The following is a 27,170-nucleotide window of genomic DNA, read 5'->3' on the forward strand; positions in this document are numbered from 1 at the left end:
CACATGGTTGGTCTTTTTTACGCAATTTATTTTACCTGGATTGTTTTATGGACTGCAGTCCCTTAACACTTGCAACAGTTATTCATTCTGTAGTTTAACAAAACGTTTCCATTTTAATTTGAAGACCAGCAGAGTTGTTGGAGTCATAGTTTGTGGATTGTTACATATAAAAAAATAGGTAAACCATGACACAAAATATAACTACAGAATGCTTTCAACTATCAAACGAGCAGACAGTCAGGAAATACATGAAAAATGTTTTAAAAAAGAGACTTAAAAAATAAATATATAATTGCTTTTACCTATTGTTTTTCTTCACAAATTTGACACCAGAAATAGCATGTCACTTTTTGTATAGTGCCAGAGTTAGGTCTGAAATAAGGATACTGAAATATTATATTTTTAAGCTTAAATACAAATGAGGTGAGCATTAACGAGGTAGAAACTGTGAACCATATCCTTGGTTCTTAGGTGCTGATCTGACTCCGAACACACTGAACATGCTGTGGATGCAATCAGAACAAATAGGAGTAAAAATATCTAAATGTGTAAAGTTATAGATCAGTGAATGACACTCCAAACAGTATAAGGGATGGGCAAAATTATTTATGTGTTTTTTATCAACACAAAACATCTTTTTGCTAATCAATAAAACATTTTGGCTACAAACATGATAATGGGTGATGATGTTCCTCAATTCTACTTCACTGGCAGAACGTGCCCTTAAGTTGTGTTTTCCCACCCACTGCTCATTCACACCGACTGCTTCGCCGTGCTGCTAAACAGCAGGGTCTCGATTATTTTTCTCAAACACCTACACAAACAGAAAACTCAAATATTTTATGTAAAACAGAAACTAGAACTGCTGTTAAAGAAGGTATTGAACGAGGTGCACAGCAAACAGAAGTGAACTAAATCTCAAGAGGAACTTAAACTTCTGTGGCTCAGTGAGGAGCACATTCAGATGCCGAAGCAGTCCACCAGCTTCTTTGAACTCCAGGGACCTGCATGGTTACTCAGAAACCACTGCTTGACCAGTTCTTTCACAGTCTGGTAGACAACGGCCTCCATCTATAAAACCAACATTTACATCATCATGCATCACATCGGTCCAAAAATATCAATGAAACAGTTCCAATTCACTCACATATTTACCCTGGCTTGCTGGGTTGAATGTGTAGTCATTGTGTAATCATTTATAAACTGACCTTGAGTCTGTGGTAGACGGGAAGATTCAGCAGGTAGCTTTGCCCGCTGACCTGTGCAGCTCGGAGGAAGTAGCTGTAGAAGGCTCTCTTGCAAAGTCTGCTGGACATGTCGGGTCCACTCACAGAAGGAGACCTGGGAAAATAGCTAATATTTTAATTAACGCTTCCCTTTAGATGTATTGATCGTCTTATAAACATGTATTGATCGCTTTGAGTACTGTATTATTTTCTAGTGGATTTCAAATGTATTAACCCTTTCAGATATATCAACCCACACACACCTCACCCATGAGTCATGATAAAGCTAGCCAGGTAATCAGCAGGAGTGAGAGGTGGGTGCTGAATCAGGTATCCACTTGTAAGACCAAAAGTTGTAAATGTAAAATGTGCACTGCATTAAGTGACTTGCTCATAACATACTTTTCTACCGTCAACACTATTTTGGAGGATGCAGCCTCCGCTTCGGGGGCTTAGCCGTGCTGAACATTAACAAAAAGTGTTGTGCGAGACAATTCTTCTATGCTGTTACAGCAGAAATCTTAAATGTGGTCTGGCTGACTGAGGGAAGAGTTTCCTGCAGGCAGCACTTACCACTGCTGCTAAGCAATTTCCTCAGGGGAAACCTAGCAGGAAATCTCTTGGGGGGGTCGGGCAGACCGGTGGTGAGAAGTGTTTTCAGTGAAAGACTAAATTCTGTGCTGGAATCGAGTATGACAGTATTGATGGGAGCCGACTTTAGCAGATGGCTGTGCAGGGTGACATCACATCCTTTTGAGGGAATACCTAATAAATATATGGATTGTTCTCTCATGTCTTCAAATAAATATCTTCATTTCATCTTAACTGACTTTCATTTACAGAGGAAGTATGCAGGAGCAACAATGTTCTCTAATAATGCCAGTATTAATTTTTCTATTGACGCCATGTACCTGGGATCAGGGGTATTTCCGAAGCTATTTTGTAATGTATTAGCTGACATTTTGGATTTAGTTAAATTATAATGATGACAAGGGCAAGCCAAGGCTTTTAGGAAACAATTCATTGCTTCAGTGATGAAAAACTATTGCTAAAGATGATAGGAATAATTGGCAGGCTACTTGTACATAACTTAAATAAAGGAGCAGCGTCTTCTTTCATTGTCACACTATAATTAGTCTTTTTCAGTACAGTATGTGCTCTTGCCATTTTTGCCCTTGAATTCATTTACTTATTCAGGGAGCCTATTTTCTTTGCCTTTTTATAGTTTATTGTTTGGAACAGTGTGCAGAGCTCATCGTGACAGTTTTAAACTATGGTGTCGCCTAAAACTATTAGTTCAGGCTGCAGCACCGAAGCAGAAATATGCAGCATCACTGCGAGTGCAAAGCAGGCTCTCAGATCTATTTTGGGCTGTAATTTCTGCCCAAGGATGACGTCGACTCCAGTGAGAACCTCGTCTGTGTCACACTCTAGCTACTGGACATCAGCATTTGTCTGCAGCTCTAAAAAGCAAGACATGGCAGAAGCCCCAGGCATCACTGAGACTGTCCAACAAGCACAATGCATCAGGCACCGCCAGCAGTTCTACGCTATCCCTGGATGTGGCTGCAGAGTTTAAATGAGGTTAGCTTTAGTCAGGTCAGGACACACTGCAGGGATAGCACAATTCACTCTCACATTCCCGATGCAAGGACACATTACTGCACACCATTTCTCAGAATCATTGACACTTGAATCTGCTTCCTACCCATCAATGATGCGGCCATTGCTGCTGTCCAGAACTTCAACATCCTTGTCCCCAAGGCACCAGTTGACGCTGAGGTCGTCTTGCAGTGGGCAGACCGCAGCAGGTTTCACGACGTCTCCACAGAGAAAGTAGATGTTGTGTTTCTTGTAGGACAGCGGCAGAACGTCCTCCCAACCGTCACCCAGTCGCATGTTGGTGATGTTAGACACTTCTTCTTTAAATAACTCCTGGCCCCCTAAATAATCACAACAAGCTCAGTTTTTGCTCCTAAAACATTCAGGCATTAGCTAACACACGGGGGAAATTAATCCATGTAAGATGATTTAAGTCACCATTCCAAATTACCGTATCATTACAGCTTCAAAAACATTTCACTAAGTGTCTATGACAGCTTTGGAAATTAAACTACCTAAAATAACAGACTTCCCATATAACTCCAGGCCAAAAATGCAAAAAGGCGTATTTCCTTAAATATGGAACGCTAGCTTTAAAAGGTCCCCTATAATGCCAAATGCAGGCTGGCTTTACATTGAACTCCAGGCAACATCCCACCCATGTGAAACGTCCCAACCTATCGTCCCCCACATACAGTCGCGAGCTGAAATCCCTCGAGTAGGCAGCTCTGTGTGTCTGTGTGTTCAGCAGGATGCTTGCAGGAGGGACTTGCAGTTGCTGTATATATAATACATATAATGTCTCTGTTCTGGTAAACACTGAGAAGTGTTTCAGAAATAATGCTTGATGTGGTTTGGAACATAATATGGCGTTTAATCACGGCAGCATTTAGCTGAGTATCTCTGTTAGAAACTTCTCATGCATGACGCTGCAAAGGGGCGTGGCCAGCTTCAGCTCAGCTCAAATTTAAAGCGGCAGTCACAGAATCAGCACTTCAGGAACAGGGCTGAAGTAAAGGGGTATGAGGCATGGCTACAATGGGGGATCTGTTTGGTATTTTGAGCAAAACACTTCACAGACATGTTTTGCATTGCCCTACAAGATATTGTTCAAATATAGCATAATAGGAGACCTTTAAGGCTCTTTACCTAGCACTATGCTGGTGATGTAGAGGGGGTGCATGAAGTGGCTCAGTAGGGCACCCTGCACCCCCATGACAGTCCAGCAGCACAACTTGTCACTTCCAGACATGCAGCACACTTTGGCCCCCCATTGACTGGGGTCGAGGTAGGCCACTGGGACCAGCAGGCCCTTGGAAATGTACTGTAGCTTCATAGTAGTCCAAATATCCTTTGCAGGGCCACTAATCAGGAGAGAAGGACGTGTTCTATGCGATTAGAAACCATTCACCCGTTCACTTGTGTAAACCATATTAACTAGTTTACACCATTCTTGTGCATTACATTAAAACAAACAAGATATAATACATGACTTCACTTAAAAGAGAGTATTAACAGTTCTAAGTTTAAGAAAATGTATTGAAACGTTTATGATAATAATGATTGTTTTCTCTTGGAGGAGATCTTTGTTTCTATCATCCGAGGACATTTTACACACCGACTGCAGAATACTTCTTTCAACAAAGCCAAAGTTGGGAATAACAGTACTTGAAGTAAAGGTTCTGAGCCGCTCCTTCAGGACACTGATTGGTGTAGAGATGCAGACTGGTGTTGGGTTTCAGCTGAAGCTGGTGGCTGTCTGCACTCCCCTCCAAAACACAGTTCTCCTTAGCCTTTGGATCGGCATCAAAGAAGAGCAGAAGCTGTTTAAACAGAAACCTGAACACAAGCCAGAAAAAACAGTTCTCACTTTGAGCCACACAAGCACCATCAAAGGTTTGAAGCAGTGAGTGTGCTGATCCAGGCTGCCTGCTCCAACAAGAGATGAAAAAGGCAATATTTATACATCTTAAGATATGATTTTGTAAATGACGGCCTGTGCTGGGGTCAAAGAAGCTGTTTTGTACCTTTTGAGAGCCCTTCTGGCGATGATGATGGCGTGGCAGTCATGGACCATTGTTCCGTTGTAGCACAGCCACTTGTTGCTGCTCGAACGGCCAGCTCCCAATGCCACCACCGTGTAACGCTCACATGGACGACCCGCTGTGTCCGGCTCTTCTGTGGGAAAATGACACTTTCTTTCTTTGACATGGACACTAATGTGTGAATGGCATTCAACTAGGAAGGGATGACACATGTTTAACAATAAACAACAAAAGACTAAAATGACATTCATAAACCAACCTCATCTGTCTCCATTCAAACCACAGCTGGTGACTGAATGGACTCATAGGTCATAAAAAAATAATAATAATCAGACCTTGAATTTAAAAAAGCAGAAATAACTGACAGCTCTCTGCCATCAAAATGTCAAAATCGTGGTTGGCACTGGTGAGCATGGTGATTAATTCAGGGATGTTGCTATTCTGAGAATGACGTAAAATGCCATAAATAAACAGGAACTGAACAGAAATGTATTAAACGATCATTTATAATACTGTAAAGTTTCCTAAAGTCAGTTTTTTGTTGTCTATGGAGACGCACTTTTGACGCAGCCAATCAAATCGTACATGATGAAGCAGTGACATCAGTGTTCGATATAAGAAGAGAAGACTGACTGACTTCAAAAAGTAGTCAAAAACAACAAAATGGCTTGAAATAAAAAAAATGATTACCAAACCTAAGGTGCTTACCTCTTATCAAGACAAATGCTGCCATGTGGCTCTTACAGCCATGGAATTCAGGACACATCTTCATCAGGCTGTCAAACATCTCACTACTTAAAGCTGCCATGTGGTTCTTGTGGTGGTCAGTTTTCCAAACTGCGAGAAAAGAAAAAGAACGAAAACAGCTATGTATTTAGAGATAAATGTATTTTGGACACCACCATATCAGTGCTGATTTCTAAAACCTGTTCAGATTTTTTCCAGATTATCCAATACATATTTTTAACCATTTAGCAAAATAAATCAAATATTTTGTATCTGTCTTTATGGTCGAGTTCAGTAAATAGAGCATGCATTTGTTTCACGGACACTCGGTCCAAAATATCTAACCACAAGAGTTGTTTCTTGTACTCAGTAGTGCTAGCATGAGGTATTGAGGTCTACAAATATAATTTTTAGTTTGTGTTGGAAGATACGTGGTGCCTCAGCTCTCCGGACTTCAGTCTGCAGTTTATTCCACTACTGTGTGACCTGGACATAGAAAAGCCTGGACCAAATTAAGTGAGAAGAAATCCAACACTCCAGAGCAGTTTCCCCTGCCCTTTAGTCTACAAGAGCACCAGACACATCTACTCCAGCTTCAGTCTGTGTGCTTATGTCGGGATTAGGATCTCTGGTCCATGAGGAGCTCCTCATCTGAGAATAGGCATCCGTCTGGTGACATACCACGGAGAGAGACGGCAGCGTGGTTATCATCCGAGTCTTCCTCCTTAAAAAAAAAAAAGAAGCATTACCATTCTGGTGAAATAAAGGGCAGAGCTTTTTCTTCTCCACCACCTTCTTCTCTAGTGTTTCTCTAGTAAAGAACATTGTTGACAAGACAATGTCAGCACATGGAAACAGACTGTAAGGGACAGATAATGAGACAAAAAGGACCATGTAAATGTGAGATTAACGTTAACAATGTTTTGCTGTTCCCGGCTTAAGAGACAAGGTGGCTGCAGATGGCTTTGTACCCCTCCATTCAGCTGGAAAATGATATCAAGAACTGCTATACTTGCCAATCAAGTAATGTGCTGTTAACTAACACAGATGTTCAGATTTTATTCTGATGTCATATTTTCAAATAGATCTTAATAGCGTTATATATTCCTTCATCATTTCAAGTTGTATGTGAAGGACACATTCCACCTGAAAGCAGAAACTGCATGTAGTGTTTCATATAAGGATAGAACCCCAGCAGGAAATTGGCTACCGGCTGCTGAATGTGACAGATACTTATTGTATCTATTCTTTTGGAATTTAATATCTCAGGTGACAAATGGTCTTTGCTAATAAACACCACTTAAGTAGTGAGAAAGTAGTATTTGTATTCATTTACCTTATTTCCCGATAGGATGTTGAGTTTTGGAAAAGAAGTGTTCTTATTTCTTGGTCCATCACCTTCTTCATAAAGTAATGCCTCTTTCACTTGGTCAGTGGAAGCAGGTAGATCTTTCCTGAGATGGTAACATAAACAATGGAAAACATTTAACATTGTAAATGATGCAGCTAGTCCTTCAAAAGAGCATAGAGGATAAAAGAAAATGATGAACCATAACAACAATTATATGTTTATCAAAGACATGTGTTATGGAATCACAATAACATTGATACTGAAAATGCAAATAAAATACGTTTGATCTCAATAAAGGTAAAGCTTGCCTTTTGTGGTGTAAACACAATACAACATTGCCACCTTTTTCATTACCTGAGCAGAGCAGCATCACTGTAGGAGGGCCCTTCATCGGTCAGCTGGACCTGAGGACTGCAACGGGCTGGCAGAGACAGAAAACTAGCAGCACCTCTTTGCGGACTGTATTCAGCTGCGCCCTGATCTACCATGCTTAGGAAGCGACCTGTAGACAAATAGAAGTTAAGTTAATGTGATGGTTTCAGGTTAAGGCTTGCCCAAATAATCAACAAAATGATTCATTTTACAAATGCTCCAAGAATAACAAGTCTTGTTGTTTTAAGATCCAATTGCAATGAACTTGCCAGTTGCTTATGATAAAACAATGCAGTCAATCGATTCGTTCAGAGAGTAATAGAATATAGTGGTGTAAGGTAACTAAGCAGGCTTTTCTGAAGTACTGTACTTAAGTACAATTTGTTGGTACTTTTACTCAAGTATTTCACTTTTTTGCTACTTTGTTATTGTACTTCACTACAATTCAGAGTAAAGTTGTGTACATTTAAACCACTGCACCTATTTAATACCTTTAGTTACTTTGGATTAATAATGTTAAATAATAAAAAAAAACACTCAAAAAAGACTTTAGTTATACCTGGAATAAATTCACAAGCTACCCTGCACCATACAAAGGAATTCAAACTAGCTGCACTTTTACCAGCTTTAAATAAACACACTCATGTTTTAATATAAATGTATACTCAAAACGTATGATCTATAATATTATGACATGGGTCGATCTGCATATTGAGTACTTTTTGTAATTTAAATGTATACTGGTGCCAATACTTTCTCTACTTTTACTTAAGAACAAATTTGATTGCAGGACTTGTAGTTGTATTTCTAAACTCTGGTACTTAAGTACAATACATACTTTTCCTCTTCGCCTTATTTTTAAGGTTGAGCCTTTCAGTCATGACAATTGGTTGCTTTGGTCTGTCTCGTACCACTCAAAATAAAAACAGTATTTTTTTTTTTACAGATTTGAACCGCATGATTAACTAGAATACTTGAAAAGATTAATCGATAATGACGTGTTTCTAGACAAATTCGCGCAGTTTAAAGTGCAGCAAATATAGCACCCAGATTTAAGCCAAGCAACACAACTGTTAGCTTAGCTAGCGACGAACGTGAACGTAAGCCACAACTGTACCAGACTTTCTTTGACATGATTCTTCAACGACACTCCTAAGCGTTTGCACATTTTAAGACGAAACTGTGAAAGAAAACGTTTCCCTGAACGTCAAAAAGTGAATTTCCTTTTCGCCCCTCGAAACTCTGAAGTAATGTTTGAGCGTGTTAGCTAGCAAGCGGTATGTTGCATGTGCACAATACGCTGTTCAAAGTCTCCAGTCTGAGAAAGAAACAAACAAAAAAAAACGTCGATCTTTTTTGAGGTTAAACGATCCTAACTTTCAAAAATATTGTGAACACATGTTGGTCAAAGTTACCTTCGGTCTTAAGACGTTCCTCTAACCTGAAAAAGATAAGGTGGTCGTGATCGTTTTCCACCTGTGCAGATCCAAAACCGTGATGAGGACGTGTTGGGGAGGCAAACCTGGCAACCTTGGAGGCATGTGAAGGGGGGATTTGTTCATGTACGTCAGGTCCAGTTCCGGTAAATTGTTTTGTGTTCATGAAATGATATAAAAACGTATTAGCACACAAAGATTGCCCCATTTCAGAATTATAATTAAATAGTTTTGTTTATAATTGTTGATGCAAGTGAAGTGTACAGTCATGGTAGGTCTCATAGGTAGTTTGGTGAGTGAAACAGCTTGAAAAGACATACACATTATGAATGTGCATTGTCAACAGGCTCAATATTTTACAGTGTTGCCTTTCCATATTTCAAAAGAAGAAGCTGTGACAATGTATTTGAGAAACACTGTCCCTGAAAAGATTTTTTTTTTTAGAATTGTTATGCAGTATCTTGTATGCCACCACTCTTTTATGTCTTTCACCACAACATTTCATTCCAAAACTATGGCCATAAATAATATGCCAGAACAGCCTTTACACTTCTGGGAAGACTTGAACCCTGATTGAGCACAGATGTCTATTTCTCCAGTTCATCCCCAGTGTGTTGAATGGTTATAATGTTAGGGCTAGTGCAAACCATTCAATTTCTTTTCATTGAAGTCTAAAAATAATTTCTGTATTGATCTTGCTTTGTGCACAGGTGTTTTGTCATGATAGAACTGCTGCCACAGTTGGATTATTGTCTAAAATATCACTGTGTGCCATGGCGTTAAGATTTCTATCGATTGGAACTGATGGGCCTTGTCAAATCCATGAAACAGCCCCAGACCAAATCATGTGTTTCTTCTTTTTATCTTTATTTGAAGAGTCTCTTTACATCATTTCCACGTACATACAGTAGTGGTAATAGGTTTGCAATTAGTGGATGGGCATATAAGAAAGTACTACATCTCAACATGATGAAATCAGAAATGACCAGGGGGATGTCCACACATGCTGGTTACATAGTTGAGTAAATATACTGTCCAATCTCTGTTCACACTGTGAACTCTATGTGGATGTCCCCATTTAGGTAGAATTTAGATTGAATTGGCGAAATGGAAGGAAAGGAAAGAACGGGTCAGTCATATTTTATGTATGGATGCAATAAATAAGCAAATGGGTGCAGAATGGTTTGGTGATTTCTATGAATTTTAAATATTTTGTGCAGCACACACACTCATTTATACCAATATATACACCAATGCATTCAACAAGGAAGCTCCAACGCTGAAATGAGTTTGCAGTTCTTACATTAAATTGCTTACAGACACATCTTACTAAGCCGCGTGTAATTGTGTGGCATTATTTGCAGTAGAGACATGTTTCCCTGATCATTGTGAAACTCGACTGAACTCTATTTCCCTTCCCTTCACCTCAACAGAAAGCCTTCATATCATTCTCTCCTGAGCCGAATGAGAATTTCTTAAGAGCCTGTGTGTGTGTCTGTGTTTCACACACAACTTTGAAATGTTAAGTCACTCCCATCTCATGAGAGCCAGCTGAGGTGCATTGGAAAACTATCCCATGTGCCATCTTCATTTAAATACCACATATTCCCTCCCTGACTCCTCACTCTTTGTCTTTTTCGATTCCCCATTCTCTCCCTATCTATATCTTAATTTTTCTGCTTTCACTCCCACACATTGGCTCACATGCTCGGAGATTTCCCTGTTTATTTTATTTAGTGGGTGAAAAAAGACCATGAAACAGTGATGGCATACAGAACACCGTAGAGATATTCAATATTTTCAATATATTTTTTCTGTTCAGGGACGGTGTTTACCAAATACATTGTCACAGCTATTCTGTTGGAATAGGGACAGGCAAAACTGTGAAACATTGAGCCCGTTGACAATTTTTCTAAACATATGTCATTGTGTGCATGACTGTGAAGTGGGATTGTGCTTGGATGTGTTTGTGTTTTAAGTGTGATAAACACCACTAGGCACAGTTGATGAGCATTATTGTTGATGCTCAATTGTCAGCGATATCACGGAGATTTATTCATTTATGCTAATTAGCATTGGAAAAGAAAACCTGAATTTCAACCAACTGGATTTTCCCTCTGCACTTAGCAGTGATTTTCCCTCGTATTTACACAATGTTTAGCTGCTGCAGTGTGTAACATATTGTGTGTATGTGTTAACTGTGGTTCTCAAGTTTGTCTAAAGGTGGTCAACTCACAAACTGACCTTTATGAAGCTATGATGATTGTTTACCAAGCATTATGTGTGTCTACGAAGATAAATTATTTATAATTGAACATAAACACTCATAACAAACCAGCACTAAGCAAGACAATATTCAGGATTATTTCCCAATTAAATACACATTTTAACCCTTTATGGCGCAAGATACTGGTCTGCATTTCTGAAAATCAAAGCTGGTAAACCTTTTAAAGCACATTAAAAAGCATATTCCTTCAATGTATTGCACTCCATAAGAAGTTGAAAATTCAACCTCACTAACATTTCTAAAATGCAACTAGAGCTGCTGCATCTGATTCATTTCGCTCTTTTGATTCTGCTGTAAGTAGCAGGGTGGAATAGTGACACCATACATGATTTATGCTCTCCAAAAAAGAAAACTTTGACATATGTACATAAGCCTCTCATTCTTCTCTAAGTGTTTCAGACTTTCTGGTGAATATAAAATTCAGAAATCTGAAACTGATTTCCAACTGGGTCACTGCCTCCATGCACAACTGAACAGGGATAATTGGACATTCATATTCCTTTCCCTAAATACATTTGACAGGCCTTTCCCAAGGCTCACCACTAGAGGGTAAAAGTCTTTCACTCATTCCCTTGGTTTATTCCTGATACTCACATATGACCTACAAATCAGCAGCAGGCAGAAGGGAGGGAACAAACAATAACGGCTTCGGATCCAGCTTTACCAAAATGTTCATTTTATCCTAACGCTATGTACAAAACCTCCTGCTTCTTCTCTTAGTAACAGTAGCAGTTGTACTGTATGTAGCAAGCATTTTTTTAGATACATAATAATTTGATCAGTATGGACGTCCAATTCGTGGATATTCAAAAGTAATGTCTCTCTGAAAGCAGACCTCAAACTTTTGAATTGAACAAGAGAAATGCATAATCATATTTCTTAAAACATAGTGTTAATGCATCTGAATGAGCTTAACATCTAAAAGTTTGATTATACAAATCATTAATAAATTTGATTGTCTTTTTACAGATATTCATGTTTCCAAGTAGTATTCTGGTGAAATCATATTACAAGAGGAATAGTCAAAACTTTGGTTATCCTTCAAAATTATTTTTAAAAAGTAGCTGCATCATTAGCTCCAGATGTGTCCAATACTTTCGATAATAACCAAATAATACTGAGCTTAAAAACCAATGACCCTCCCGTCAGCCTAGGCTATACTTCAGGTATACTAATCAGCAAATGTTTAGCATGCTAACACGCTAAACTAAGATGGTGAAGAGCCTTAGCTTTTAATTGTGAACATGTTAGCATACTGGCATTAGCAACTTGCTCAAAGCCTCACAGAGCTGCTAGCATGCCTGTAGACAATTGTTCTTGTCAAAATACATTTCAACATTATCTAATTTTCATTACTTGACATCTTCTATCTAAAATGTATTGTCCCGCTTTACTAAATGTCAAATGCCTGCAAAGGTTGAAAGGTTGAAAGGTGACTAAGGTCTTTGTCTGCCATGTCTTAGCAGTGGTATTCTTTTTCTTCATACTATCTGCTTCATCTTTAGGTTAAAAAAGATTAAATTCAGGTAGAAAATGATAGGTTATCAGTAGCCCAAAGCGATGCTGTATTTCTGACACATCCACAGGCAAGTATACATATGCCGACATGTGTGAAACAGACCTATCACATGAAAGGATTGACTGAATGTGTGTGAATTTCAGGGGTTTGTGTGTAAAAAAGAACTAGACAGGTGGTCGTGTGCACACTCACACCTGTGTTTTCTTTTAATCTCAGGAAAAGCAGTATATTGCAGCTAGACACAGATCAAGCTCTTTCACCAGAGCATGAAGAAAGAGACTGGTGTTGGTTCTGTTTTTTGATGTGCTGCCATCCAACTGTGCCGGGCAGAATCTCAAAACGGAGGTGGCTCGTGATATTAGGATGCACACAGTGGTCCTAATATCAGCTTCACTTGAAGCAGAGAGACATTACTGACACATACTGGGCTGGCCTCTAAATCTAATCATGCAGGAGGGAGACAGGAACAATTGATTACGCACTCATTTTCGTTGTCTTTCCACTCATTTTAATCCCTCTCAGCAGACAGAAACTGCAGGGTTGAGAGTTTATGAGGAGCGGTGTGTGTTTTTTATAGAGTTGATGCTCAGTGCTCCTTCTTGCTTTATCTCCTATACAGTCTCCCCCTGACTCTCTGTAGCTGCTGCTTCATGCATCTTTAAAAGATGAGAGGGAGGCTCCACTTTCTCACGCCATGTATGACGAGGAGGGAGTCAACGCAAGACAGATGAAGGAGAAACAGTAGGTGCATAACCCACATACAACATATACACACTATACTGCAATATGTTGTAAAAAACCAAACATCCTTTGTCTCTTTTTTTTTTCTTCTGTGTCGTGAGGTATTCCCCAAATCCTCCTCTTCCTCTGCATTTCGTGCCGCTCTCGGTGAATCTCATCAGGATAATTATTTGCGCACAGGCATCCAAGGCACGAGCATCTGCCTCTCCTTCTGTTGACCTCCCCCAGCCTCCCCCTCATTTTTTTTTACTTTTCCATCCTCCTCTCCTGTCCTCTCTTTTATACACACCTATCTCTTCTTCTGCCATCCTTTTATCCTCCTCCTCTTACGCCACTCCTTATTCTCAGGGCATTTTTTGTTAACTAAAGCATCTCTCACATTCATTAGCGACTTCACAGTCTTTGCAAAAAGCAAACATATTCTGTATTTAAAAGTGAGAGGAACTGGTGCAAAGAGGGAGGGATGAAAAAAAGTGGAGATGAAAGGTGACAACCAGAAAAGAACATATTTGCTTGGAGTCAAATAGAAAATATGCCCTAAAGAATAAGGATAATCAGCAATATGCATGTGTCGAGAAAAATAAGTAATAATGATTACCTTATGAAAAAAAATTAAATATTGATATTGTGTTAATATTATACATATTTTAGTATCATTTTGGCAGATGTTACGCTCTCCGAGTTTTTCTAAGTCCATCTGGGTGCCTTTTCACTATCAATTGGTTAAACTGTTCTGTTTTTACGCTTAAATACAGCTATGGCCTTCTCTCCACCTCCCTACACTCATATCTTTTTGTGTAAATCCTTTACCAACAAGAGACAAATCTCAAAATAAACATAGTTCAAGAAATAGTTAGACACATAGCATCAACAAAAGAATCTAATTTTATGTTGACAACGCAATTCATTTGTTGGCCACAGATCTTATATTGTGACATTTCTATTGCATATATTTCATAGCTAATACCAACATTTTGTAAATAGTATATTTTTCAAACCTTAGTCTGAGGTCTTAAACCTATAGTCCATGTTAATCAACTGTAAATGTGCTTGAGCTGCAGTTGCAGCACAGACAGGAGATAGTAAAGACTGTAATGTGATAAGATGCAGGAGCCTGTGCAGTCTGTTTGATCTGCGCATTAGGAGAACATCCGGCTGAAAGTTATAGTTGTATCATTTTACATATCATCGCTGCCAGGTGAAAACTCTTATCTCCAAAAGGTCATGGCTTTGCAGGATCTAAAAGGGGCTTCATATAAAGATCACAACCCTTAGAGGACTCTTTTGTCTTTAAGCTAAGTACATAGAAAAATGGAGTTATGAGGTTTAGCTAAGAAAAAGAAGGTCTTTGATGTTAGACTCTTTATGTCTGCCTTTAAATCCCTTAATGGAATCGATATTGCAGCAGAGGTGTGTACCAATCCCAGGATCACAATACTTTCCACAGAACATATGGTCAACAGATGCTGACCTTCTATTATCACATTTAAGATGATAGATGTGTCTGTGTAGGTAGGACCAACACATTACTGACCAGAGGCACTGCCAGGAATCCAGGAATCAAATTAAATGGGGAAGTGACTCCCACTTATGGAATCATCTCGGCCTGAGACAAAAACCAGCCCACTCTGTTGCCATCTCAACCATTAAGGAAAAAGTACAAAGGTGATCTGTCCACACTCCCAAAAAAACAACAAATAATGTGACACCTAAGACAATAGATACTTTGTTATCACCTGAATCCCCTGTTGCCAGTTGAAGCTTATTCCTGCTGTTTTAAATTCTGTTGACAGTGCACAAAGCCAGATTAGTAACCGTCACTAATAGTAACATAGCAAACTCACAACACAGATTTGCTGGTGATTTTAAAAAGCGTAATTTTGGATGTAAACCTGGGTGCTCCCACTTGGTACCCTGACAGCGCACCATGCCAGTTTCAAGCCATACTGGCAGAATTGCTCAGTGCAAGGTCCAGCTGTTTCTGTTTCCACCACTTTGGTCAGACTGAAACATCAAAACAGCTACGGGTTTAGATGAATTTCAGGAAATGTAATCCCAATGGCTCTGGAGATCCCCTTCATTTTACTCTGTCCCAATGAGGTGGCTATTTGTCTTTTGACTATAATACATGTCAGATAGAAAGCCATTGAATTTGTGAGACATACAGGATTATCTGTAATCATTCCTAGAGTTATAGCTGCTTAATATCACCATGTTGGTATTGCCATTTTGAGCATGGAAGCATTATGATCTTAACATTTACTTCAGTCTTCTAGAGCTGCTAGCATAGCCAAAGACTTTAAGTCTTGTTTTGTTTTCCCATCAAGCCCTGTCTGTTCATATCTTTAAAGCCATATAGCAGCCGCATGTTTCAGGCCTGTCCTGAAGCATCACTGTCTTCACCTTCCCTTCATGCTATATGTCCTTGTTACACCCATTGCATCTGTTGGAACATTTCTCTGGCACATGCTGTGCTATAAATAGCAAAAAGGCATCTGCAATGCATTTGGTGCTTTGAAACTACTGCAGGATACTACAGAGGGCTGGGCTATACCTTTATGATCTTCACTGTAGGCAAGGTAAATGGCCTTCCCAACGTATCAATCCAACCAGAACAAGAGTTGTTGAATAATAGATTTAGTGCTGATCGTTGAGTTGATAGCAAGGGAATCATTTTCAACGATTTTGATAAGGTTGATGGGTCATTTATCAAGATGAAAATGCAGAATATTAACTGGTTCCATTTCTATAATATATGTTGCTGTTTTTCGCTCGTTGTAATGTAGATTATTTTACTATTATCTAAAACAAATAATGCTTTAAATATTATCTACTTTCAGAAAATAGTCAACACATTTATCGTTAATAAAGATAATCTCCACTCACAGCCCTAGATGTTAAGCAAAGATGCAATTTTTTCCCCTTTGGATTACTTGTATGCACTATATGATGCATGACAGGATAGCACTATGTATAGCATTGACTGAAAAGGGGTTCTCATCACTGAGACTGATCTTTGTCTCACACAAAGACATTACAATTAGAAGGGAAAAAGAGGAAGGGAAAGAGAGAAATATGAGACTTAGTTAATAGAAGGCACAGCTAATCAAACATCTAATTATATGCCCATAAAATTAATAGAATGGAGGATAACATTACAGAATGGGGAAATCTTTCACGCATACAGTATGCAGAACAGACTCACATTACACTCTGGGTAAAATGTTGGGGGATGGGAGCTCCTGCTCATAGCCACAGCAGGGGATATGCAGTATGCATATTCAGGAATGCATACAGTATGGCTTACAGTACCCATATAGAGGCTTTTCAAGGGCATGCATTGCAGAAAATCTATTGTGAAACTCAAGCATATTTGGTGGTAAAAATCTGGAATAAATTAGTGCAAATTTGAATGTGATATAAATGAAACAGAAGGCGGTTGATATAGGGCATTCTGAATGTGTAAAGTGCACAAAAGAACCGTCTGTGGAAGCGAAACATGGAGGCCGATGTATCTATAAGGCTTTTTCCTGGCTCAGACATATCAATTAAACATCATTAGCCAGTGGGGCGTCGCTCGGACTGCACTGAACCTACACTTTCCAAAAATAGGGCCGTGTCAATTAAACATAAATGAATATTATTGTTTGATTTGTGTGTGTGTGTGTGTGTGTGTGTGTGTGTGTGTGTGTGTGTGTGTGTGTGTGTGTGTGTGTGTGTGTGTGTGTGTGTGTGTGTGTGTGTGTGTTCACTGGGTCTTTCCCCTGAGCGGTTCTGTTCAGTTCCTCTCCAAGGTGACGCCGGTTACCATGGCAGCAACATCAGCCCTATGAATCTCTCCCTGTTCGTCTTCCTACCCTCGGTCTTTCTCTCTCTTTCCCTACTCCCATCTTACTCTCTCCCCCTCTTTTCTATCTTTTTTTTCTACCTCTCCTCCTTCTGTCTCTTTTCTTCTTTTCTCTCTGCGTCCTCCATCACACACTACAGTAAGCAGGCCACCAGCCTTCATTTACATGACACAGTTGGTCCTTGGCCAGACTCTCTCGGCTCTGGCAGCGAGATATATGGAAATTATGGAGATGTTACACATATCACCACAATGCTATCCCCCAATTCCTCCATAAATACTCGGATGGATCTCCTTATCACCCGTCTTTATTTCAATTTTTTGTTCTCACTTTGTTCTTCTGCTTTGTGGCATTAAAAAGGAAACACTTAACTCCACATGCATCCCCCAAAATATTCTAGTGTATCTGTTATCAGAATCTTTGTTCTGGATGCTTTTCTTTTATTACATTTCTGACATTAGTGTGGATCATATGTTTCTATTATCAACCCCAGCATTTGTATGAAACACAAAACCCAGTGTATTCCCCATTCTGTGTGTTTTTGCTCTGACTCTGGTTAATGAAAGCCTTTTGTTTTTCAGATTTTCTCACTGATCTTCATCATTCATCAGGCTTTTCATCTACTCGTTTCCATTTAGTTTGAACAATGAAACAACATGCGTCAGTGTGAAAACAAAAAGAACAGACGGAAGAAAGAGCAGATAGAGCAGTGTAATGTAGACGAGTGATTTCCATTCCCAGCTGAAATCAATACAATGACATCTAACATCTTGGGAACGTGTGTGTAAGAGTGTACTCTATGTGCGGGCAGGAACATGTGTGTATATGTGTCTTTGTGCAGCATGCATGTTAATATATGCACCTGGATATCGAATCAAACATGTGCCCTTTTTGCGTTTTGTTTCATATTATCCGCTGTGTGTGTGTGTGTGTGTGTGTGTGTGTGTGTGTGTGTGTGTGTGTGTGTGTGTGTGTGTGTGTGTGTGTGCGCGCGCGCACGCCTAAAACAGAGAGCCACAGCCAGAGCAGTAATCAATACTGACTGTAAATGATGGCTATAATGGGACCATGCCCGTGGTGGGTCATTGCATGAGTGATATGGACCGAGTGTGTGTGTCTGTGGAATGGATGTAGTGCTGGTATTTGATCCTGTGTCTGTGTGTGTGATTGAGTGTGTGTGTGTGTGTGTGTGTGTGTGTGTGTGTGTGTGTGTGTCCTTCAGTTCAGGGCAAACAGAGAGGGTGTGGTCGGTGGGCAGACAGGGTCCCAGTCTCAGTCCTGGGTGTACGATAACAGTAATTCAATTGAGCTGGCGAGCCCTGGCCTTTGGGATTCACTGCCTGTGGGTTGGTGTGTGTGTTTGTGTGTGTGTTGTGTGCGTGTGTGTATTAGTTGTTATTAGGCAACCTGATATCCTCTAGGCTCTCTCCTCAGGTCTGAATGAATAAGTGATCAAGCTCTGTGCCATTGTGTGTGTTTACATTTCTGTGTCTTCTGTGTAATCTATTTCCTTACCTTCGTCCTTTCCTATTTCCTTTCCTCCGTCCATCTTCATTCATTCTGAATCTTCTCTTGCATTCTTTTTTAAAATGTAAATGTTTAGGCCTATAGGCTTTTTTCTACTTTGTTTACTTTTGAAATACTTTGAAAAAACGTTCTTAATTCATCTTGTACCATTGCCTCGAATCATATTACACTAGCTTTCTTCTACAGTTCTCTGGTTGTTTATTGGATTTTTGTGATAATCAACAGCCACCTTTGGTTATCCGTTTAACCAAATTACAGCAAATATTTTCTATCCAGTTCTGATTCTATCTAGATGATGGTTGGAAGTTTGTTTGTTTGTTTGTTGTGCTTAAAGCAATGAAACATGACTTTTTTTTATTGGTCCTTTCACTCCATATAAGACCAACCTTATTGATACCTTTAGAGGTTAATGAGGATTTTTTTAGTTGTAATTTAGTTAAAGTAACCCTCAGTATGCAAACCGTCCTCTCATCTGTCTTATCGTTGCCTCCATCCCCTCCTCAACTCCTCGATGCCTCTTTCCACAACTCCGCTGAGCCGGTCCTTGGCAGCCGGTCGTCCTCTGCGGGCCAAGGGCAAACAAATGGCAGCCTCCCTCAGCAACAGCACGACACTCTGACACACACATGCATAAGCATGGCTGGCCGTAGCCTGACCACCCACCCATGAGCATCAGAGGCACATACAGTCCTGTAGATGCAGTACGCCTGCACATATACCAGCATGGACAAAAGCACATACAAGTAATCATCCATGCGTGTATACAGCAGACTCTTGGCCACACACAGAGAGACGGATATACTGTGTGGACACAAACACGCAATCCACTGCCCATCCCTGTGGCTTTATATTAGTGTAATCCTTGGTTTATTATGAATCCAGACCTAAGCTCTGCCTATTTTCCCAAAAGAGATGTGACCATGTTCTAGGTTTGTCTAGAAAACAGTCTTTTAGCCTACACACATACAAACACACACATTCAGGGTGGGATCAGGCTGTTTTCATGCCAACTAGTCCCAGATTGGGTGCTCATGGTGACCATGTAATGAGTTGAGACCAATATGTTGCCTCTCTTCCTGCCTCCCTGTTTTCTTTCTGCCTCCTTGAGCATCAGGATCCCTTTTTCCTGCATTCGCTGCTTTGGAGCATCTGACAAACTCCCACTGTGCCCACTTATGTGTCTCCCGCAACTGTCACATAGCTTGTGTCTGACATGTCTTGTGAAGCCCACTTATCACAAAAATGTATTCCTAATGCAATGCAACATGTCAAAACCAATGTGAAAGCCGTCCTTTGAGTGAGCCATGTATTTGTATTCACCAGTTCAGAGTTTGCATACTGATGTGGCTTGTCACTGCATTTGGCCCAATTTAAAGACTAATGATGTGTTTCGCAACAGGGTGAAATCAACTTGTGTTCACTTATTCACTTGCATTAGTAACTGAACTGTCACAGAAAAGTAACTGAATTATAATAAAATCCTTACTTTAAACTTTTCAAATGCCCGATTAATGGTAAAATACTTACAGTTTTGGATTTTATGGGAAATTTGCTGTTATGTTTACAGATGGGGGGCATTTTTGCCTTTATTTGATGGTGGACAGTTCAGAACTGTGGGAGAGAAAGTGGGGAGTATGGCAGGCAATAAAGGTCCCAAGGCCAAAATCAAACCCCTCCAAGGTTTTGCATTTTAATCAATAGATGTGGAACAACATCTTCTTAATTACCCCAAACCTATAACGGTTAATTCTATATGTGTAGTTCTGACAAAATGACTCCACACTGGGTTTTTACTTACAAAAATATTCAGTCACTGCACAAGCACTTGAAAAATACAACTGAAAACCTCCCGGGTTGCATCTTATAAAAAGGACTGCTAAATACTAACACTGTTTGACACATGTAGCAAAACATTTATTAAGTCGACTAGTAATTAACACGAGGCTTCATCCAAGCTAGCAGATTTGTGAAGCTATCATTTCAGCTAAATATCATAAGCTTATAAAAATTAATTCCTGTCACCTTAATTTAGCATGTAGGCATTTATAACAATTTGCTAATTAGCACTTAACACATACAGGGTGATGGGAGCAGCTATTATGCCATAAACTAACCTATTGGATAAAGTGACCTTTTCAACTGAAGATGGCGCTATAAAGACAAGTCAAAGGTTCAGCAAAGTAATAAGGATGTATTGTGTAGGGACCATGACCGTCTTCACTAAATGTAATGGTAATCCACCTAATAGCTATTAAGAAATTTGAGTCTGGATTAAAGTGATGGACCCAATGGACTGATTGATAGTCATCCCTCCCATACCACCACGTAAGTATTACGTTCCTAACGCAAAATGCATACTCAAACACAGTGTTGATAGAGAGGATGTGACTGAAGAAAAAAAAGGTAAAACAGTATTCATAATAAACCTGCAGCAATGAACTGAGCTGAACCGGAAGGACGTCAGAGGTTTACACCTGGGACTCTTTGAATATGCAAATATTGTGAGGAAACAGTATTTGCATGATAATAGTATCTGTTGCTCGTGTAGTCTGGCCTCATATTCCCTCTAAACACAGGCAGAGCAATCACTGGAGCTAATGACTCTCATGAGATGGCTGCCATATTGTTGCAGAGCCTCCATCTTGTCGCAGCAAATGTTGTGGCTTGACAGCATGATTTGGTATTCATCTCCGTATGTGATGAATGTGAGAAAATGGTTGAACGACTACATCAGAAAATATTTGCTGTTTTGTCTTGCTCAGTGGTCCGAATTGTACACTCTGTACCTCAGGCTATGCATATGTTCGTGCTTTGGCTTTTTAGATACTTGGACAGTTTTCCTAACTGCTAATGCCATAAATATGTTCTTTTAGTTCAACATTGTATTTGCTGCACTAGTTCTTTTCCTGACATACGTTTGCTGTCATGGTTTTAAAGAGAGCCCCCCTAACCACATTTATCTCTTTTGTGTCTGGTCTTGCCTGATGTACAATTTGTCCAAGTTATTTTAAAATTAGTGATTCACCGGGCTCTGCCTTTATATCCTCCATTTAAATATCAGTTCCAGTAAAGTAAGAGACTGGTAAGGAAAAATATAAATTCCCCTACATTTGATCAATTATTGATGCTCTCATTATCACAGAACATTGAAATATTGAAACATTAAAGAGACATTACTATGAATAAATTCTGCATTTGCCTAACTTTTTAATAATAAAATCAGTTCTCCTGGATGAAAACATATCTTTCACTTCTCTCCAAACTGCTCCCTCTCGCCCACTATTTAATTGAGCTATTCTTCATTGTAATTACTGTGACACAAAGGCCCTGTGGTGGTCCCTTCCATTGTTTCATTACTTAAAATCAATGGGGCTTGAGTGACAGATTTGACCCTGAGACGTCTTTCTAAGTTGTGTTTATAATTATCATATTAAATAATAACATATTTTAATCTAGATCAACGTCTGTGGAATCCAATCTCGTAATGTGTCAACTCTGAATGCTTTCTTTCCACTTCAATTAGACACACACTGTTATTACTGTTAGTCAGTCACACCTATTTTACATTTTGAAAGGAATGATATACATGATAAAAAATGTAGATATGCTGTCAAACAGGCCTTTTTAACTTTTAGCCCAACGATCTGTCTGTTACAAAAAATACAAGTAAGGACCAGGTAGAAAATGACAAACTAGCCAAAATGTTCCAGCAATAAATCCTTAATTTTCTTGCATAGTGAAAAAAAGAATTCATATCAGCAGAGAGCTATTCAGATCAGAAGACACACAATTCCAAGAGGTTAGATGATGAAAAACACACACTTGTTTTAAATTACTCATTTCTTTCTGGAGGACATATCAAAACTCCCAGGGCAATCCCCTGATGGAGAGCATAGGTTTCGTACTTCACAGAATATTGAAAGAGTTAAATCATTATGAAAAATTAGCAAGAACAAAAAGAACCTGATGGGTCATAATATTCAATTCACCGCCCGGGAATAATATTTGTTATGTTGACTGAACTATTGAGGAGTCTGGTGCTTTTGTGGCTGTAGCTTTTCAAGTTTTTCACCACTGTTGAGAGGGATACAATCCTTAGGTGTTAATAAGACTTTATGGACAGAAAATGGCTCTTTTAAAAAATATTTCATTCACCACACTAGATCTGAAATATCTTGAACTTTATTGTCAACTATTCATGTATTGCCATGTTACTGTGTGCAGACATTCCTGATCCTAATGAATCTTAATGACTGCTAATGACTTCGGTAACCCCCTGACTTTTCTCTAGTGCCTAAATGAGGTTCACTGTTATGTCCCCCTCAGGGTGAATTGATTGAACAACTTTTGTGATCCCCTGATCAGGTCAAACTTTTAACATTTGAAATAGACCCCCAAATATCGACACAATGAATGACATTCCCATCCGCCTCAGTGTTTAGTTCTAATCACCACATTTTAACAGCATTTTAAAGATTAAGCTTGTAAAGTTATTATTTGTAGGCCTAGCTGCTAAACATCAGTCATTTAGCATTTTCAGTGTGAGCATGTTAGCATTTTGCTCACTGTGTATAGGCTACAGATCACCTAGGCTGGCTCTAGAGTCTTTTTCTCTCTTATGACTTTTCATTATTTCAAATAATGGTGCCTTTTGATTTCTTAATTGTGTACAATAATATAAGACAACCTGCATGTCGTAAAAAAGAGTCCCTCGCTTAAAGCTCACTGTATAATGCTAATTTACATCCTCCTCCGATCACTGATACAAACCTTCCTCCTAGAACAACAAGGTTAAAGCAGACACACCTTCCTCCACCCATCCATTTAACACCCACCCCCCCATCTCTCTCTCTCTCTCTCTCTCTCTCTCTCTCTCTCTCTCTCTCTCTCTCTCTCTCTCTCTCTCTCACACTTACTTGTTTCATAAATCTGTCAATTGTGGCTTTCATAGAGGCAGATTATTGCTTTCCAACTAACACCGGAGACATTTCATGCTCAAGTACAAAAAGGGATTTAAGGACCGAAATCTAATCTACCGTAGTGTGCAATGATGAAATATCAGTGTAATATCTACCGAGAAGCTTGGGAAACGTCAAAAGAAAGCCAATCCCAGATATGATGGGGAATTTCTAATCCTATTTTGTCTTCTATACCCTCCTATATTACACCATCTCTTCTCTTTGTCCTTCCCCTCATTTCCCCCGCATAATCCAGAACATCAGAGCAGATTGTGGCTGCATACGGGAGACTGCAGTAGCAGGTGTAATCTTAGGGCCGTGCATCTCTCATCTGCAAATCTCCCTCTGCAGCCTCGCTGATGCTATTTATGGCACACATGCACATGCGGCACCGTGGCTGAGAATGAGGCAGGGATTGGGGGAGCCTTGCAGAGTAGAAGAAGGGGAGGGGTGATAAGTGCAGGCCTGCCTTCAATGGAAAGCACTGCTCTGTAATCGGCCTTTGCTGTTGCTGCTTGAATTTGGTCTGGGGTTTAGGCTGTGTTGGCCTGAGCTGATTTGAGTTGATTGTTGGGCATGTTAGGCTGGATAGGAGACACTAGATAAGATCATTTAAATCATGTGGAATGTGCTCAAGCTGTAATCTTTAAAAAAAAGTAGTCCAAACAGTGTCAGACAACATTCTTCTGCACCAACAGTACGACTGTCTACTGACTAGCATGCCATATTATCTTCACAGCTCCATCCAGCCATGCATGTGTCTTCCACAACCCTGAAATGGGAACAGCACTATCAGCACTTTGTCTCCACTCAGTGTATGTGTGTATGTGTGTGTGTATGGGGGGGTTGATTGTGGGTCGGCATGTTAACAAAACACCCCGCATCCCTCTCTGTGTTCCTCTATCTTCGTCTCCACTCCTCTGCTGCCGTGCTAGTGGGTTTGTTTGTGTCCAGCCAGCAGTCCTGAGAGTGAAAAGCTTCATCAGCTGAATTACTGGAAGTTAGCTGTCTATATCAATTAAGCCCTGCCAGCTAGCACACATGGCTAGAGAGCTGTATTTCCCCTACATCACCTCTTTTATCCTGACATTTTGTCGTCCTTCATTTATTCTCCTTCCTTCTAGCTTTCCTCCCCTTCTACACTCTCTCCGCAAAGCTGCTAATCCACATACATATGCAGCAAATTACATTATCCATACATTACAGAGGCCTTCTTCTCCTCGTGCACTACACAGTTGTTTCAAGGACAAGCCTAGATAGATTTACTTTTACCCATTCAAACACACTATTACACGTAATGTTTAAAGGGTGGAGAGAGGAAGGAGCAGAGCGGGAAAGGGGTAGGAGGACGCGGAGACCCTGAGGTCCTGAGATAAGCAGTGATCCCTTTCTTTCATTCTTCACATCCTCTATAAGTCCTCAGAGGATCCCCACAAGGGCTGCGTCATCCACACTATCACACTGACACACACTTACACAATCCTGCAGCTACACCCTGTCATGCGGTCAGCGTGATCCTACACCCTGTGCTGCCTCCTGACTTAAGGCTTTTCCTATACATAGTAAAAAAATATGCAATACAAAAAAGTAGTCGAAGCTTAAGAGTAGTTTGGAGAATATTTTAATATTAGGTAAGCTTGTTTTAGGAAGCACACAACCCTGTGCATGTGTAGGAGTATGATTTATTTTTCCCAATTTTGAAACCTTTAAAACATATGTTAAAAAATATGTTTTCATTGTTGGTGAATAGTGAAAGAACTGCCGACAAAAAGTTGTGTGTTAAAGGGACCTTAAAGTTTTGAGATACAGCCGGCAACAGTCAACTCACATGATATTTAGTAAATGTAGATTATGTATAGCATTGATATTTAGTGTTTAGACTTCGAGCTCCCCACAAGGAGGCACCATGTTCAGCACAGCAGCGAGAAAGGGATGAATATAACTTCCCCTTGGGGATGCTTGGGTGGAAGAGGTGGGGCTTGTCAAATGATATACAAACAGAAGCAGCAACAGCATAGTTTTCAGGTGAGTGATGTGTGGAGCAGTGATAGAGTGAGCAAATAATGTGTTTTAAGGAAAGTACCCTCATACATTTTCATTGGAGCTATCAATGTTGAACTTTAAATAATAATAATAAAGCTTCTCTGGGTGCCAACTTGTCTTTGAACACAAAAGTAAATCCTTTTAATTGTTTCAAAAAGGGTCACGATATGCTGTGAGATTGCCCAGCATAAGCTAAATTGAAATGAATGTGAGAAAAGGAACAGAAACATTAAAACATCAACATTATCCCTGATAGAGAAGATCTTATTGGGTTTAAAACACCCTAGATATATTTTTATGTCCTATAGTACATATCTAAACGGGGACTTTTAGTTCCTTTTTATTTGTAGCATGTAGTTCTTTTCGACTATACCCCTTTTCACTGATGAGTTATCACAGCCAAATATAGCAGCATTTCACAACGCCACCCTGCAGTCACAACTGTGTTACTGTGTTCCCTGATGATTAGCATTTCAAGCTGAGCGAACCTTTTCGTATTTCTGCAATATGCTGCAATGGCTCGGTCCCTATGTTTTTAACACAGCTGTGAAATTCCTCATGGCCCCTAGGAGGTATAGTGTGTAGATAAAACGTTATGACAATTGCCGTGTTTAGGAGGACAATTACTAGCTTGTTTAAAAGTGTTTGCAGATGGTCATTTGGCTTGTTTCCAAGACAATGCCGCACTTATTATCAGCTGTCATTGAGTTAAGTTGAATCGAGAGTGGGTCAAAGTTGGTCATGTGATCAGCGTGACATGAATCAGCAGGCCACACCAGAGAGTATATACATATGTGTGTGTGTGTGTGTGTGTGTGTGTGTGTGTGTGTGTGTGTGTGTGTGTGTGTGTGTGTGTGCACATGCACGTGCACAAGTCAACATTTGATCAGAGGGATGTTATTTATTATTTTCGGTGTATTTGTGTGGTGTGTGTGTGTGTGTGTGTGTGTGTGTGTGTGTGTGTGTGTGTGTGAGAGAGCGTGCGTGTGTGTGTGTGTGTGTGTGTGTGTATGTGTGTGTGTGTGTGTGTGTACGTGCGTGTGTGCGTGTGTGTGTCAGATGTTCTGTATCCTCAAGCCTGTAGCACTGCAGATGTGCCCCAGAGAGAGAGAGGGTCACATGGATAATGTCACATGGGCTCACCATGTGCTGCTGCTTGGGGCCTGGCTTCACACAACAATCCTCTCTGTGTGTGTGTGTGTGTGTGTGTGTGTGTGTGTGTGTGTGTGTGTGTGTGTGTGTGTGTGTGTGTGTGAGATTGTGTGATTGTGCTGATAGATACTGGAAGTGTGCTTCAGTGTGTTTTTATTTCCTCGCTTGACAGGAAGGATTGATTGTGAGTAAATTGCAATTCTCTCTGAAATGTATGTGGAATCTCTGATGATCTCAGAAAAACGTTTTTAATTACAATTATATATAAAATATTAAACAAGAAGAGTAAAATCAAGTTATAAACCTGGGTTAAATATTAACTTGGGACAGGCTGCAT

General features: G+C 39.8%; 1 protein-coding gene across 3 annotated transcripts; it reads right to left on the minus strand.

Moving 5' to 3' along the window:
- Positions 1–40: 40 nt before the first annotated feature.
- Positions 41–8,851, minus strand: adad2 (adenosine deaminase domain containing 2). 3 transcript variants are annotated; one of them, XM_063895642.1, is made up of 11 exons: positions 8,738–8,851; positions 7,305–7,452; positions 6,936–7,053; positions 6,281–6,323; positions 5,582–5,710; positions 4,856–5,003; positions 4,497–4,667; positions 3,978–4,192; positions 2,935–3,169; positions 1,209–1,341; positions 41–1,071 (listed from the first exon to the last, which is right to left on the minus strand). In XM_063895642.1, the coding sequence occupies exons 2-11, from the start codon at positions 7,436–7,438 to the stop codon at positions 961–963; spliced, it is 1,437 nt and encodes a 478-aa protein (XP_063751712.1). In that variant the 5' UTR covers positions 7,439–7,452; positions 8,738–8,851; the 3' UTR covers positions 41–960. The 3 variants fall into 3 exon arrangements, with proteins under 3 accessions (XP_063751712.1, XP_063751710.1, XP_063751711.1); XM_063895640.1 differs by having other exon boundaries at positions 4,856–5,006; XM_063895641.1 differs by having other exon boundaries at positions 4,856–5,006; positions 8,764–8,841.
- Positions 8,852–27,170: the final 18,319 nt, after the last annotated feature.

The sequence above is a fragment of the Eleginops maclovinus genome, chromosome 11, assembly GCF_036324505.1.
Source record: "Eleginops maclovinus isolate JMC-PN-2008 ecotype Puerto Natales chromosome 11, JC_Emac_rtc_rv5, whole genome shotgun sequence".
NCBI lineage: Eukaryota > Metazoa > Chordata > Actinopteri > Perciformes > Eleginopidae > Eleginops > Eleginops maclovinus.

Coding starts and splice junctions, on each gene's coding strand:
- adad2 (XM_063895640.1), bottom strand. CDS start 7,438: ATGGTAGATCAGGGCGCAGCTGAATACAGTCCGCAAAGAGGTGCTGCT. Junction 7,054..7,304: donor AGTGATGCTGCTCTGCTCAG/GTAATGAAAAAG, acceptor TTACCATCTCAG/GAAAGATCTACCTGCTTCCA. Junction 1,072..1,208: donor CCGTCTACCACAGACTCAAG/GTCAGTTTATAA, acceptor TTGGTTTTATAG/ATGGAGGCCGTTGTCTACCA.